The sequence below is a fragment of the Asparagus officinalis genome, chromosome 4, assembly GCF_001876935.1.
Source record: "Asparagus officinalis chromosome 4, Aspof.V1, whole genome shotgun sequence".
In the NCBI taxonomy this organism is placed as follows: Eukaryota; Viridiplantae; Streptophyta; class Magnoliopsida; order Asparagales; family Asparagaceae; genus Asparagus; species Asparagus officinalis.
Genome location: NC_033797.1, coordinates 66378614 through 66394097, shown reverse-complemented (window position 1 = coordinate 66394097; position 15484 = coordinate 66378614). Strand labels below are relative to the sequence as shown.

The following is a 15484-nucleotide window of genomic DNA, read 5'->3' as shown; positions in this document are numbered from 1 at the left end:
GATTTTAGCTTAGCTGGCATGTAATAATTAATAAAAAAAGGGCTACAGTACAAAGTGTCACACATCAAGGGGCTGATTCACATGGGGAAAACTATGAGGGGCCTCATCACAAGAAGTTTCTGTTTTTGGGGTTTGTACACATTTTTCCCTTGAATATTTGTTCTTATAGGCTATTTATAGTTCAATAAGATGCTCTTAGTTACACAATTTTGACAAGTGACAGACAATATAATTAATTAATATTATCCGTAGAAAGTTTTTCCATAACTCCAACTTTTAAAAGGAGTATGATTTTATGAAGCGATACAACCACAATATGGACTGACAAACATGAGAATGATGTGCAAGAAACAAAGCTACAATTTTTATTCATTTGAAAGATAACAACATAGGAAATAGATTTCATTAGTCATCAACATGCTCAACAATTTCAAGTAGAGATTGACACAACTCCTGTGGCCTTGAAAACATGGGCATATGATCCGATCCTTCAATCTCGAACACTTTCTTCACACAATGATTCCGAATCATCTGCTGCTGATACTCTTTCGCGATTATTGCGTCGTCGCAACACACCACGTAGAAACTAGGCACCGAGCCATACCTGTCCTTAGACAATGCCGACGTGCTCTCAAGATCTTCTAAAAACATCGGGCAAGGCCTCAGGAGCGTGCTCGCTAACATGAGATCCTACACACCAAAACATCTCATTATATCATTCTAAGCTCAAAAATCCATGTCCCATGCATGTAAATTTCACAAAAATTTATCTCTATGAGAAGTTTGGAGCACTTCGATATAACTCCCAAAAAAGTCTGGAAATGCCATCTGACCTCCAAAAAGGTTAATAAGTTTTTAGGGTCCACTCATCTAGCTCTCAAATTAATATACATCAAACAAAAAGAAAAGGTTCCACTCATCTCAAAATGGTTAATAAGTTTTTAGGGTCCACACTTCTCACTTTCGAATATACATCAAACAAAAAGTTATCTCAAAATGGACCAAAAAGTTAGCACGAAAAAATCAAGATGCATATACCTCCTGTGAGCAGAGTTGATAGAGGTTGTAAGCGATGGTCTGAGGACCGAATATCATCCTGGAAGGGGGAGGAATTTTACTTTCTGTTGGGGCTTCAATAGGGGTGAGCTGTGTATCGAGCGACATAAACAGTGGACTGAACAGGAGATCCTACATGCATATGTTCAAATAAATTAAATTTGACAGCATAAGTTCGCAAAATATTTATTGAAGATAGTAATTAATGATGATATTTTAGACCATTTATCCTTTGTGTTGACAATTTTTGATCGTTCAAATGAGCATTGCATAATTTTGAAGGTTCATGGGTCCTCTTTACTTTATAAATTTTACAAGGGATTTGTGCAAACCTCCACAAAGTTCAAGAGGTTCGATGAAATTTATCCAAAAACAATATCATTACCTTGCCGCTTATTCCCAATTAATCTAATCTAGATATAGTCTAAAAAAATCTTTCAGTTTTTTTGTATAAATCTTTTCTAAGGTAAAAATAGGGCAAGAGCCCTATTCTAAAGTATATACTAATATTTACCATAAGAGAAAAACATTATCATTGATGTGATAATTCCTATCTAAATTGGAAAATGCGAAGTGTACTAAAAAATTTGAAATTCTTGATAACTAGACACAAATAAGCAGGGCTCAGAGAAGCTCATTATTTCCCTTTATAATTTATAAGAAATGTTTCACTTTTTATTATGTAATAGTACAAAAATAGTACAACTCTTGTGTACCCACACTTATCATTATTCATCTAAATTAGAGAGACCCAAACCTTGAAAAAGTATAAGTGCACCCGCTCCAGTAGATCATTAGATTTCTGGATTCTTACATAGATCTAAAGGTTGACATCTTTTAGATATACATTTAACGTCATGAACTGTGATATTTTCTCACAAAACCCTTTCTATCTATGAGAATAAGGAGCAAACGTACATGGAGATTATCGTAGTACCTTAAGAAGACGGCCGGGACTAGATTCACAGTCGGGCATAATCGCCGTAACAAAAACCAAACCCGCAACTTTCTCCGGGAACTTCTCCGCCGCCAGCGCCACGCTGAGCCCGCCGAGGCTGTGACCCACCAAGATCACCTTCTCCGTCGACGGTAGCGAAGCCACGACATCCATCAGCGGCTGCGAATAATCAGCGAAAGAAGCAACCTCCTCGAGCCTCGTTGCGTCGATCCCCGAGGCTTTGAGGTCAGGGATCGTCACTTGGTGTCCTGCGGATTTGAGAAGTGTCGCTAGTTTGTACCAGGACCACGCTCCATGGGAAGCTCCATGGACCAGAATTATGCGGCGCTTGTTCTCTGTAGGTTCGGCCATGGTTCCCTCCTGATCTGGGAATTGGTGTCAAGTTGCTGTGTGCTATGTATAGAGGCGATCGAATACTCTAGTAGTTTGCTAGCGGCCAAGAGCACTCTATTACAAAAGGGTCAATTATTGGATATATGGACCCCCTCTGTTAACGTTGTTTCGAATTGGATGGCACCGCAGGCACAACCCCAACCACATCTTGGGGTACATCCTCTCTTTCAGCTACAGTACACGGGGTTCATTTTAGATTTTGAAAAAAATTTAAAATGGGCCCCATGCACTATAGCTGAGAGAGAGGATATGCCCTAAGGTGTGGTTGGGGGTGTGTCTGTAGTGTTTTTCTTTCGAATTTTCTATTCTTCTAGACCTCAGTTTGAATTTTTTTTACTTTGTTATTCTTAGAAAAAGGCTTTAAAAAAAATAGTTTAACAGTTGTCGACTTGAGGGTAAGAGACAAAGAATTCCACTCTAAGTTTTTGTTTGGATAACATTGTATTTTTATTATTGTGTTTTTATAAAAATACATCACAATGTGTTTTCTTCTTAAAGTGTTTTTAAAATAATCTGTTTAGTATTTTTGGTCAGCACTAGTTTGACTCGTAACAACATTAGTATTAAACATATTATTAATATATATTATATTAATTATAATAGAATATATTATAAATAAAATATTTTAATATTTACTTTATATTATTATAGATTATAAATATTAAATATAATACAATATAATATTGTATAATGTATGATAATACTATATCTTAGTTTAATCTATTATATTATATTATAATTATTACATATTATATTCAAATAATAATAGATTTAATTACTTTGGTATATCAATTTGTTATTGTTCTATTTTATTTAATATTTTTAAAATAATATTGTTTTATTATTACTATAATATTATACTATTATTGATATAATATAATATTATTAATCATTTTAATATTATGTTATTATGAGTATACTATTAATAAATTAGTATATTATAAATATTTTAATATTATATAATATATTACGGTTTCTAATATGTTAGAGTTTATTAATAATACTTTATTATTACTATTTTATTATTAAATACTATTATATAATATTTTATAATTATTAATTTATTACAATTTATTTATTAAAAAGTTAATAATGTTATTATTATTATATTTTATATTATATTATTATATCGTTGTTATATCATTATTTATTATTATTATTATTATTTTATTATTTGTATTAGTTTATTTATAATTTATTATTATATTATCAACATATTAAATAATAGTATTTAATATGTTATTATATTATTATATATGAGATATCTTAATTATTATATTTTTGTATTATTTAATAAATACTTTTAATATATTAGATTAACTATAATATAGTATAGTATAATGTAATATAATATAATAAGCATGTCAATAATAACTATGTATTAATTATATTTAATATATTATATTAGATATTATATTAACACCTTATCAAACTCAAAACCAAAACATCAAACTTAAAACACCTAAAAGTTGTTTTTGAAATAAGTGTTGTGGTTTTAGTTTGATGATGATTTAGCTCAAAAAACATTATGGTTTCTAAACACATGATATTTTATTTTTGATAAAAACATCATGAAAATAAGTAAAACACCATAATATCCAAATCGGAACCTAAGAAAATAAAACTAGAGGTATAGGAAATTCAAAACCACCGGTCCACAACTAACCTTATTTTTTAGGGTTTTTTATTTCTAGGCCCATTTGTTTACTTATCTTTACCTATAAACCCAATCATTATTTTTTGTATTCTTAAACCCAATTTTCTTTTTGTTTTTGTCTTTAAACCCAATTTCTAAAATACAGTATATACAGCACTTGTATTTATACACCAACATGATAAAATCCCCAAAATACCCCTTTCAATACCCTACTTAAACCAGCCCCCCCTTCTCTCTCCTCATTTTCCTTCTTCCTCAAGTCTTTGTCTTCCTCCTCCGATCCCACCTCTGGAAGGCGCGGCAGGCGGCGAGGATCTTGCGGTGGAGGCGCGGCTTGAGGAGGCAGCGATGGAGGCGGAGGTGGTGGGCAAGGGAGACGCGGGCTGGCCGGTGCGTTGGGCTTGGCGGGTTGTTTTGGCGTGGCTGAGGAAGGTGAACAGAGGAGATGGAGTGGGCGGTGAGTCGGGTTCGGGGAAGAAGGCAAGGGTGAGCGGCGTTGCGGGTGGCGGAGGAGGCCGGAGGTAGCGTTGAGGGAGGTGGTGAACGGAGGTGGTGCTCGGTGTGGTGGGGGAGAGGTGTTAGGGCGCGGAGCATGGATCTGGGGAAGCTTGGCGTCGAGGCTTGGACGGACCTGGGTGGCGGGTGATGGAGGGCAGCGGTTTGGGCGTCAACGAGGTGATTGCGGCGGTGGTCGAGGGCGTCAACGGGACAGGGAGGAGCTTGGGGCGGTTCTGGAGCTTGTCTTGAAGATTGTGAAATTTTGGAGTTTTCCTTGAAGATTTGTGTAATTTTGGAGTTTGATTTGTAACATATTGTTTTAGATTGTAAGTTTTTGAAAGTAGATAATGAAAGTGTTGATAGTGCAATTTCGTTATTGTAGAATTTTGTGCAATTTTGGAGTTTGTAAGACTGGAATTTTGTGCAATTTTGGCAATTTTGTGAGTGCTATTTTGTGAAATTTTATGAGTGTTATACACTTACAGGATAACCCGCTACACTTACAGAATAACCCGCTACACTTACAGGATAACCTGTCGCACTTACGATGTAACCCGCTACACTTACAGGATAACCCGCTACACTTACAGTGTAACCCGCTACACTTTCAAGATAACCCGCTACACTTACACGATAACCCGCTACACTTACACGATAACCCGCTACACTTACACGATAACCCGCTACACTTACACGATAACCCGCTACACTTACACGATAACCCGCTACACTTACACGATAACCCGCTACACTTACACGATAACCCGCTACACTTACACGATAACCCGCTACACTTACACGATAACCCGCTACACTTACACGATAACCCGCTACACTTACACGATAACCCGCTACACTTACACGATAACCCGCTACACTTACACGATAACCCGCTACACTTACACGATAACCCGCTACACTTACACGATAACCCGCTACACTTACACGATAACCCGCTACACTTACACGATAACCCGCTACACTTACACGATAACCCGCTACACTTACACGATAACCCGCTACACTTACACGATAACCCGCTACACTTACACGATAACCCGCTACACTTACACGATAACCCGCTACACTTACACGATAACCCGCTACACTTACACGATAACCCGCTACACTTACACGATAACCCGCTACACTTACACGATAACCCGCTACACTTACACGATAACCCGCTACACTTACACGATAACCCGCTACACTTACACGATAACCCGCTACACTTACACGATAACCCGCTACACTTACACGATAACTACACTTACGGGATAACCCGCTACACTTACAGGATAACCCGCTACACTTACAGGATAACCCGCTACACTTACGGGATAACCCGCTATACTTACGGGATAAGTGTAACCCGCTACACTTACAGGATAGCCCGCTACACTTACAATGTAACCCGCTACATTTACATGATAGCCCGCTACACTTACAGTGTATCCCGCTACACTTACACGATAACCCGCTATACTTACAGGATAACCCGCTATACTTACACGATAACCCGCTACACTTACAGTGTAACCCGCTACACTTACAGTGTAACCCGCTACACTTACAGTATAACCCGCTACACTTTCAATCACAAACATAGATATGTTACAAAACATCCTCTACACTTAACACGGTACATTTTCAATCACAAACACCATCACAAGCTGAAATATGCTACAAACTCACCACTAAATTCAGTCACAAGTTGAGAGATCAAACAAATTTTAACAATGACCAATTTTAACATCCTCGCCTATATGTTACAAAACATCCTCGCATATTACAAAACATCCTCGCATATATGTTACACTTGCAACACAAATTGAGATATGTTACAAAACATCCTCACATATATGGTACAAAACATCCTCACACGTATTTCAGATACATTCACAGTCACAAACATAGCCAAAAGCTGAGGAATGTTAAAAAACATAGATTCACCATAAAGACTGCCAAAAGGGGTTATTCATCCTCATAGTTTTCAACCCGTTCAACAGCCCACCAATCTTCGAAGGATCAGTAAGCTTCAAAGGGCCAAACTCCATCAAGTGAAGCAAGAAACAATTGGTGACCCTTTTTAACCCTGAAAAAAATTAGAATGTTAAACAACCAGCCATCAATAGAAATTTTTTTGTCAGAGTTTAGAAAACCACAAACTACAATCCAAATATCCAAAATGTAATTTATATTGTTTAGTTGAATGCAACATCCTATACAAGAAATATTTACCATGATCCACTAAGAACCTACTGCAGCTCTCGAGAATCAAATCGAGCTCCTTGATCAGCTCCTCCTGTAATTTATATGGTTGAAAATGTACTTAATTAGTCATCATGCGCTGATCAACAAAACATAATAATTTTAAGTTCTGATCAACAAAACATAATAATTTTAAGTTCTGATCAACAAAACATAATAATTTTAAGTTCAATGTTTTAACATTTAGTAGGATTCTGTTTGGATAAACTTATCTATATTTATTATCAAAACAGAATTGAACACAAAACATGTTTCCCTCAAGTTAGTGATGCCCACCTTGCTCTTTACTGAACAATGAATGGCTTACATTTATTGGTTGTCATAGTTTCTGGTATAATTGTGTGATATTTGAGAGTTCAGCCTCCTCAAGTGGCTATCGAAGATGATAATTAATCACAGAAAGTTAAAGTTTTCAGTTAACTTCACTAACTCATGGATATAAGAAACATATGATCGACCAACCTAAATATTAAGAAACTACAAGATATTGGTTTGAAATTTTGCCCACACTAAAATCAACGACTCCTCACTTGTTGATAATCTATATCTGAGTGAACACTACATTAGCATGAAAAATGTGCTCTCCTCATTTTTATTCACCAAGGCTCGAAGCATATGTATTAGGTGCCGACATCCTGCTGTGCTCATCGATTTTTTTCTCTTTTTATAGCAGTAACACCAGAATATATATAGTTTTGGGGTCAAATATCAAGAATCCTTCCCCCCCCCCCCCCCCACCCCAACCCAACCCCCCACCCCAAACGAAAAATTAATTAAGCATGCGGCGGGTCTTTATCTAGACAGCAAAAAATTAGCAAACCACCTTTTCAAAAGGCAACTTATCCCAAATATCCACCTCCGTGATAAGAACCTGTGCCCAAAAGCGCTTTTTATTTCGAAACATAGCAGCTAATAATTTCACAAATGGAGGAAATTGATGCGACATGACAAAATTAGCAAGCACCACCAACTGAACGTCAAAATTGAACAACACCCGTAAAAAGGAAAATAAATAAATAATAATAATAATAACCTGAACAAAACTCCAAGCGACCAAGAGCTCCAGACCATCAAATGGCGCGCGTCAGAGCCATTCACCAAGCCCGGCCCCCCTCAATAGCTCCCTCTCAAATCTGTTCACCGCGCACGACCGATTAATTAAATAATTGTTCAGAGCAATAAAATAATTGGTGGGGAGGAAAGGTTTTCAAAGCAGAATCGATGGCTTGAAGAAGACCCAGGAGGGGGGAAAATTACCAGAAGAGCAAGAGGACATGATCATCAGAATTTTGAAGAGGGACGCATTTATGGAGATGACGGAAATGGGAAGGCACGAGCTGGAGAGAGAGGGACAGGGACATCGACGCCGGAGACGGGCGACGGCTAGAACGGGGCGTCGGCGGCTGGAGACGGGCGACGACGAAAAGGGGATCTCGTTTTTTCAATTTAGGGCTGTGAGATGAAATGAGGAAGATGAGAGAGATACTGGGTTTTATTGGGCCAATCAAAGGGGTATTTTGGGGTTTTTACATTTATTCTGTATAAATACAAGTAATTGGGTTTAAAGACAAATACCAAAAGTGAATTGGGCTTAAAAATACAAATAATAGAACTTGGGTTTAAAGATAAATGGGAGTAAACAAATGGACCTAAAGATAAAAACCCCTATTTTTTATTATTACACCCATTTATTATTTAGTGACAACCGAACAACCGTTATGATGACAGGTATAATAATTTCTTTTCTGTATTTTGATAGTGGAGATGATCCAACACCAGCTCCTTAATTGTACTCGGGTGCCATTAATTAACATGAGGCTATGTGGACATTTGACTTCGACTACGATTTAATTTATAAACACTTTGTGTTAGATAATTTTTTTTTAAATTAAAAGCTAACGGGCCCCACATAATTAGGCAAAAAATAAACATGTTGCTGAACTTTGAAATAAAATAAAGTGGTGGGCCCCACCGAAGAAAAATTTAGATGTGGGTCCCACATGCATAGTAAATAATATTATTTTATTTGTACATAGTATTTTCCCAAACGCTATAAATAGACCCCAAATCCTTAAAAAAAAAATCATTCCAAAAACAACAATCAATATATACAGATATATATTATAGAATAGCTAGTGCTCGTAGAAACAGTACCTAGACCGAAAAGGTCTTATAGTTTCGAGATCTTGACAGTACTGCGTCGGTGCACACTAGAGTACTAGACTGTTGTTCCTGAAAGCAATTTGGCATTGGGATCCTTACACCGGAGCAGACCAAATAATGCTTTAAGCACAGCGTTTTACAAACGCACAACAGCTGATTTAAAAATTTTTATATTACTGTACTTCAGTTTTCTGTTCAGTTTTTACTGTTATATATCTGTATTATTCCAGATTTAACCACAGACACCAACAATCCTAAAGCATTATTTTGATCTACCATGGATCTTGCGAGGACTCTTAGAATGGACTGTCTTAAGTTAGAGAACTTTGATGGTTCCAACTTCAGCACATAGCGTCGGAAAGTTATCTTCGGGATGCAACTCTTGAAAATATACTGTGGTTTCTGAGGAGAAACCTGACTCTAAAGAAGATTCTGAATCTGAAGCCTCTTGGGCTAGAGATGATCAGTTCTACATGAGTTATCTTCTTAACTGCTTGGCCGATCATTTGGCAGATGCTTACACCAACAAGCTTTTTGCAAAAAAAAATCTGGAATGCTCTGGAGGACCAGTACAAGGATGAGGAGAAGCTGTCAAAATCTCACCTCATTGACAAGTTTCTAGACTTGAAGTTTGAAGATGACACCGAGGTCTCAAGTAAAAGAGCTTAAAAAGCTTGTTATGAAGCTGAAGGATGAAAAGATCAGTCTTTATCAAATCTTCATCTCTGGTGCAATTGTCAACAAGTTTCCTCCATCTTAGATGTTATTCTTCACTGATATTCGAAGAAGGAAAAGACAGGTGACTATGTCTGATTTGAAGAGGTTCATTCGGATCGAGGAAGAGACTCGGACTCGCACGAAGACTGAGCTCCTTGCTAAGCAGAAGACGTCTGCTAACATGGTGGCTGCTAACTCTGAAAAGGGTAATAATTCATCTTTTAAGAAGAAGTCTTTCAGAAAAAAGAATCAGAATCCGAAGAACCTGAACGTTCAGAAGAAGGAGTTCAAGAAGAGTGGCAAATGCTTCAACTGTGGGAAGCAATGACATTTTGCTAAGGACTGCAAAGCACCAAAGAAAAAAACTACACACAATGTCAATCAAGTTGATGATTGTGTGGCTATGCTCTTCTAGGTAACAACTCCTAACGATATCTCTGGTTGGTGATTAGATACATGTGCAATTTGTCATGTCTGCTCCAACAGAGATCTATTCTCTTCTTATATTGCTTCCAAAGAGAACGTATCAATGGTTGATCGTTCTGTGGTTCCTGTTCTTAGAACTGGGACTATGGTGCTGACTCTCTCTTCAGGGAAGACTCTCATATTGAAGGATGTGAAACATGTTCTCTTAATTACCAAATCTTAGTCTCTGGAAGCCTACTATGTGATGCAGGTATGAGGCTGGATTTTTAAGGAGGTAAGGCTATATTATCCTTTAAGAAAATGTAATTTGGCAATGCATATCGTACTGATGGCATATATAAGATCAATATTATTGCACCCAACTTGGTTATAAATAAAGTATCCTCTTCTGCTTACTCCACTGCATTGTGGCATAATAGGCTAGGACATATAAATTATAGAAAACTGTCTAACATGGAAAAGTTAGAATTACTTCCAAATTGTGGGGGTAACAAACCTGAGAAATGTGAAGTTTGCGCACAAGCTAAGCAGACGAGGAAGCCATTTTCAAGTGTCACGAGGAGCACCAATCTGTTGGATCTGATTCATTCAGATACTTGTGACTCAAGAGCTTCGTTACTCGTGGCGGCAAGAAGTACTTCATCACATTCATTGATGACCATTCTCGCTTCTGCCATGTTTACCTGTTGAAATCTAAAGATGAAGCCTTCAGCAAGTTTGTCGAGTTTCGAACTCGAGTGGAGAAGCAACTTGGACTGCATGTGAAAAAACTCAGGAGCGATAGAGGAGGAGAGTATCGTTCTAAGAAATCGGAAGCATACTTCAATGAGCATGGAATCATTACTGAAACTATTACTCCGTATTCCCCGCAATCTAATGGGATTGTAGTGTAGGCATATAAAATTGCTTATAGGTCCCTTAGCTCAGCTCGGCACGAACCGACAAACCAACAAGGCGACGAGATCGACGAATCGCACGCAAGCAACGGAATACATCCATTCCCGTGCGGGATCAAGCCAAGTGTTCGAAGAGTCAACGAGTCATCCAACCGAGAGCGGACTCGGACGAATCATGATCGAATCAAGATCAGTTTCGGACTCAGACTCAGAAGTTAAATTACTGCCTAATCGGGATCCGGATTTAGATTGACTAATCGCACGCAAGCAACGGAATACGTCCATTCGCGTGCGGGATCAAGCCAAGTGTTCGAAGAGTCAACGAGTCATCCAACCGAGAGCGGACTCGGACGAATCATGATCGAATCAAGATCAGTTTCGGACTCAGACTCAGAAGTTAAATTACTGCCTAATCGGGATCCGGATTTACTGCCAAATCAGGTCAACAAATCGAATCCGAACCTATCAAACCGCAGAACCGGAAAACGGGCATAAAGAGGCACAACGGAAAACCAAACACCCGGAGGAGCTCTAGGTGAATCACCGAGTCATCTAAACAAGAGCGAACTCGGATGAATCACGATCAAATCAACATCAATTCCGGACTCAAATTCAGAAGTTGGTTTACTGCCATATCAGGAACCCGACTCACTGCCATATCTGGAATCAAGTCAACAAGTCGTTGCCAAGTCAATCAACCACACAAGAGAACCAGAACCGGAAACAAAGGACGAAACGGACAAACACCCGGGGACTCGGCCGAAACCGAACCACCCCAGGGTGGCTCGGCCCAAGCCGAGCCACCCTGAGGTGGCTCGGTGGCCGAGCCACCCCAGGGTGGCTCGGCCAAGGCCGAGCCACCCTGAGGTGGCTCGGCCAAAGCCGAGCCACCCCAGGGTGGCTCGGCCAAGGCCGAGCCACCCTGAGGTGGCTCGGCCAAGGCCGAGCCACCCATGGGTGGCTAGGCTCAGAACTGTGCAAATGCACAGTTCTGAGTGCCTATAAATAGGCCTTGTGCTCATTTGTTTCAGAGGTTGGAAATTTTGGAGAGAGGCGAAGCCCTGCTGGATTGAAGACTCAGATCTAAAAAAGATCACAACTTTGAAGGCTTGGAGACTTGGACTTTCAGATCCGGTGCTCGGCGATCACCAACGCCAAATAAGGCAGGAGTTCGAGAGGATTGGATTTGAGATCTACACGATCACACTCCGGATCTAAGCTTGGTTCTTAGATCCCGAGATTCGAGCGGTTGTTTCCTTGGTGAAACAATCCCTCCCGGCTATTATTCCCTTGGTGGAATATTACCCGTCATATCGTGTAGATCCGACCGGATCGAGATCACGCGGTGGTCCACGGCAAATAACCCCGGCGCAGGCAAAGAACCCACCAAAGCGAGCGACCGCAAAACAGGAGCTCGCGATTAGTTCGACAAATAAGGAAAATTGTAATCTTTACTTTGTTTTCTTTGATTTTTCATTGTAACCGGATCTTATAAAAAGACCGGATCTTTGTAACGCATAAAGTTGTTAACTGAGATAGCAATGATATCAACAATGAAGAAAGCTACGATTTTTCCCGCGAACAATCTGGCGACCACAGTGGGAGCCAACAGCTTTACTGCCGAAGCTGTCGCGTCGCAGCCGCGGATCCCGATCCCGGTCGAGGAGGAGGTCGAGTACGAATTCGACCAACAAAAGTTCGAGGAGTATCTGTCATCCTCGTCCGAATCCACCTCCCCTCGCAAGTCCAAGTCTCCAAAGCTCTCTTCCAAGAGAAAACTTCGTTGGTACGAAGAAGTTGAAGCTGCCAACGAAGATCTCGCCCCGTTTGATGCCGAAGCTGCATCGGGTGAGATCTCTCCTTCCAACCAGGTCAGATCTGCTCTGGCCGAATCTTCCGTTGCCGAGGGCGTAGTGACTCTCTCAAAGAGAGCCCGCCAAAGGCAACGTCAGCGCCTTGCGAAACAAATCGCAAAGGCAATGGAATCTGTGGACGGGATCCGTTACAACACGGATCTGAAGAACAGAAGAGGCGAACGACCTCAACAACCAATGAATGGCAACTCCTCCAAGCCACCAACGAACGAATGGATCCGTGTCAAACGGAACCGTTCAACGCTGGAGGAACGCATTCGCAAACGCCGCGCACTATCAGCGCAGGCACGGGCTCAAGCCGAAGAAGCCCGTAGAAAGTTGCAAAGAGAGGTAGCCAAGAAGCTGCCACCAACTCGCAAAGTTTGGAGGCCAAAGTCTGAAGCGGCAATTCAGGCTAAGGAGCAACCTTTGCAGCCTCCAACCAAAGTTCAACCTCCGGCGAACCAAGCTAAGCCGCCGAGAATTCCCATAGCTACTCCGGGAGATCATGCAGAATCCTCCCGAAGGAGAAAGTCAGTCTTGGAGCGCCTCGGTCCACTTCCCGAGGAGCGAAGCAAAGCTCCAATCCAAGAACGTTTGGACCCACTACGAAAGCCCCAAACAACGCAACATGCTGGGGGTCGCCCCAAGCGCACTACTTTGCGCATTGAAGTTCAGGAGCCCGCTGAGAATTCACGCCCAAAAAGGCATGTCTCAAGGCGCGTGACTCTTGAAAGTCCAAGGAAGGCAATTCTCCCTCAGAAGGAAACGTTATCATCTGATGATGATTACGTTATACCTGAGAAATTGTGCCAACACACGATAGGTTGCTCTGACTTTCAAACGGACGAGCTGTACTATCGTGCTGGGGTACGAGCAAAGCCAGAAAGAGGAGTCCTCGAAGGCTAGAAACTCAGTGCCCTTGTTCAAAGCTCATTCGGGCGGTACTGTCTCAATGCAACTGCATCAAGGTAGTCTCCGAGAGAATTTCAGTGTTCGAAAGGCTCGGCACCGAAACGCCAAAACCAAGGCATAGGCGTTTCCGGCAAAGAAGAACGGTGGTTAAAGACGGAGAATTTCCGAGGGTCACCGCCAACATGACCAGCAAAGAGACATCGACACAGATTGATCTCAAATCGTTTCTGGAAGCGTCCCGGCGTGTAACCCGTCTGCAGTCCGGAGCCATCGCACGAGGAACTTATGGTAGGGTTCGGACAAGATTGCCTTCGGAAGATGAAGAATCGGATTCCTGCTCTGCTGTCGCATCGGATAATACAGTGTCCAGCGAAGGACAACCCCGCGAGTCATTCATGATAAGCGCGGAAGAAGTGGCCAAGATGCTTGAAGACGCTTTGGCTAAACAGAAAGAAAGTTTCAAGTTTGAGATGCAGATGGCCATGCAGACTATGAGAGAGATGCATGAGCAACAAATCCAGGCGTTCAGGAACCAACAAGGTGAACCAAGTCACCGTAATCAGGTTGTTCAGGAAGAAGAGCACACGGATAGGGATGGAGCTCACAATGCCAATAACCCTCCCGTCAATACAGGGGGTGGTAACGAGGATGCCAACGAAGATACAAGTGAAGACTTGAAGATCAAAGATCTCGAGAGCAAAATCAACACATTGATCTCCGCTCAAGAGACGAAGAAACCAGGCATTCCCTGTCCATACCCACGAGAATGGGAATCGATCCCCTATCCGGCGAAGTTCAGTTTAATCAACTTCACGCCGTTCGATGGGAAGGGTTCCCCCACTCAGCATTTGATTTATTTCAAATCGCACTTGGGTATTATCTCCGGCAATGAGCCTCTGATGGTGCGGTCATTCGTTGGCACTCTTCGCGGAGCCGCCTTCGATTCAAAATTCCTCGCTAACTTCTTCGACGACGACACTGAGATATCTATCGGATCATTGCTCGATGAGAAGCAGAAGGACGGGGAGTTAGTCGACACCTTAGTCAAGAGGTTCCGGAACAAGGCGATGAATTGCCGGGACCCGATCACCAATGAATTCATCCTCCAGACCTGCCACTCATCCCACCAAGGATTGCTTTACTCTCAAGAATAGCATTCAGACCTTGGTGGAAGCCGGCGTCATAACGTTAAGGTAAGCCAATTGAGAACGGTAACACTCCGAAGAGTATATGAGTATAAACTGCTTCTCAATCCTCCGACCGGTATAAGAGGTTAAACTACTCCCTGATACTCCAATAGGTATATGAGTCTAAATTGTTTCCCAACTTCTGACGGGAAGTTCCTGGAGAATATTAAGCTAATATTCTTAAGGATAACCCGGTTAGGTAACTGATAATAATGTCCGAACCAGTTCCGCAGAGGAAACTGGGGGTGGACGATTTATGTAACGGGAAGTTCCCAAAACCACAGCAATGTAATGAATAAGAACTCCTATTCAAATTCTCACCGTGTCTGTGTACTCAACACTCTCTTTGTTAGAGTCTGGATGTAAGGTTCCCCATTGGTCAAACCTTCTTATAGTTAGGGCCACAGTCAAAATCCCCTCTTGATTCCCCCAATGAACGAGAGGTCCACAAATTAAGCGATCAAACCTTCCTACAGTTAGGATTGTCTCAA

At 40.9% G+C, this 15484-nt stretch overlaps 1 protein-coding gene across 1 annotated transcript; it reads right to left on the bottom strand.

The window, feature by feature from the left end:
• Positions 338-2422, bottom strand: LOC109837621 (salicylic acid-binding protein 2-like). The gene is made up of 3 exons (XM_020405942.1): positions 1994-2422; positions 1039-1188; positions 338-690 (listed from the first exon to the last, which is right to left on the bottom strand). Exons 1-3 carry the CDS (start codon positions 2363-2365, stop codon positions 406-408), a joined length of 807 nt encoding a protein of 268 aa, XP_020261531.1. The 5' UTR covers positions 2366-2422; the 3' UTR covers positions 338-405.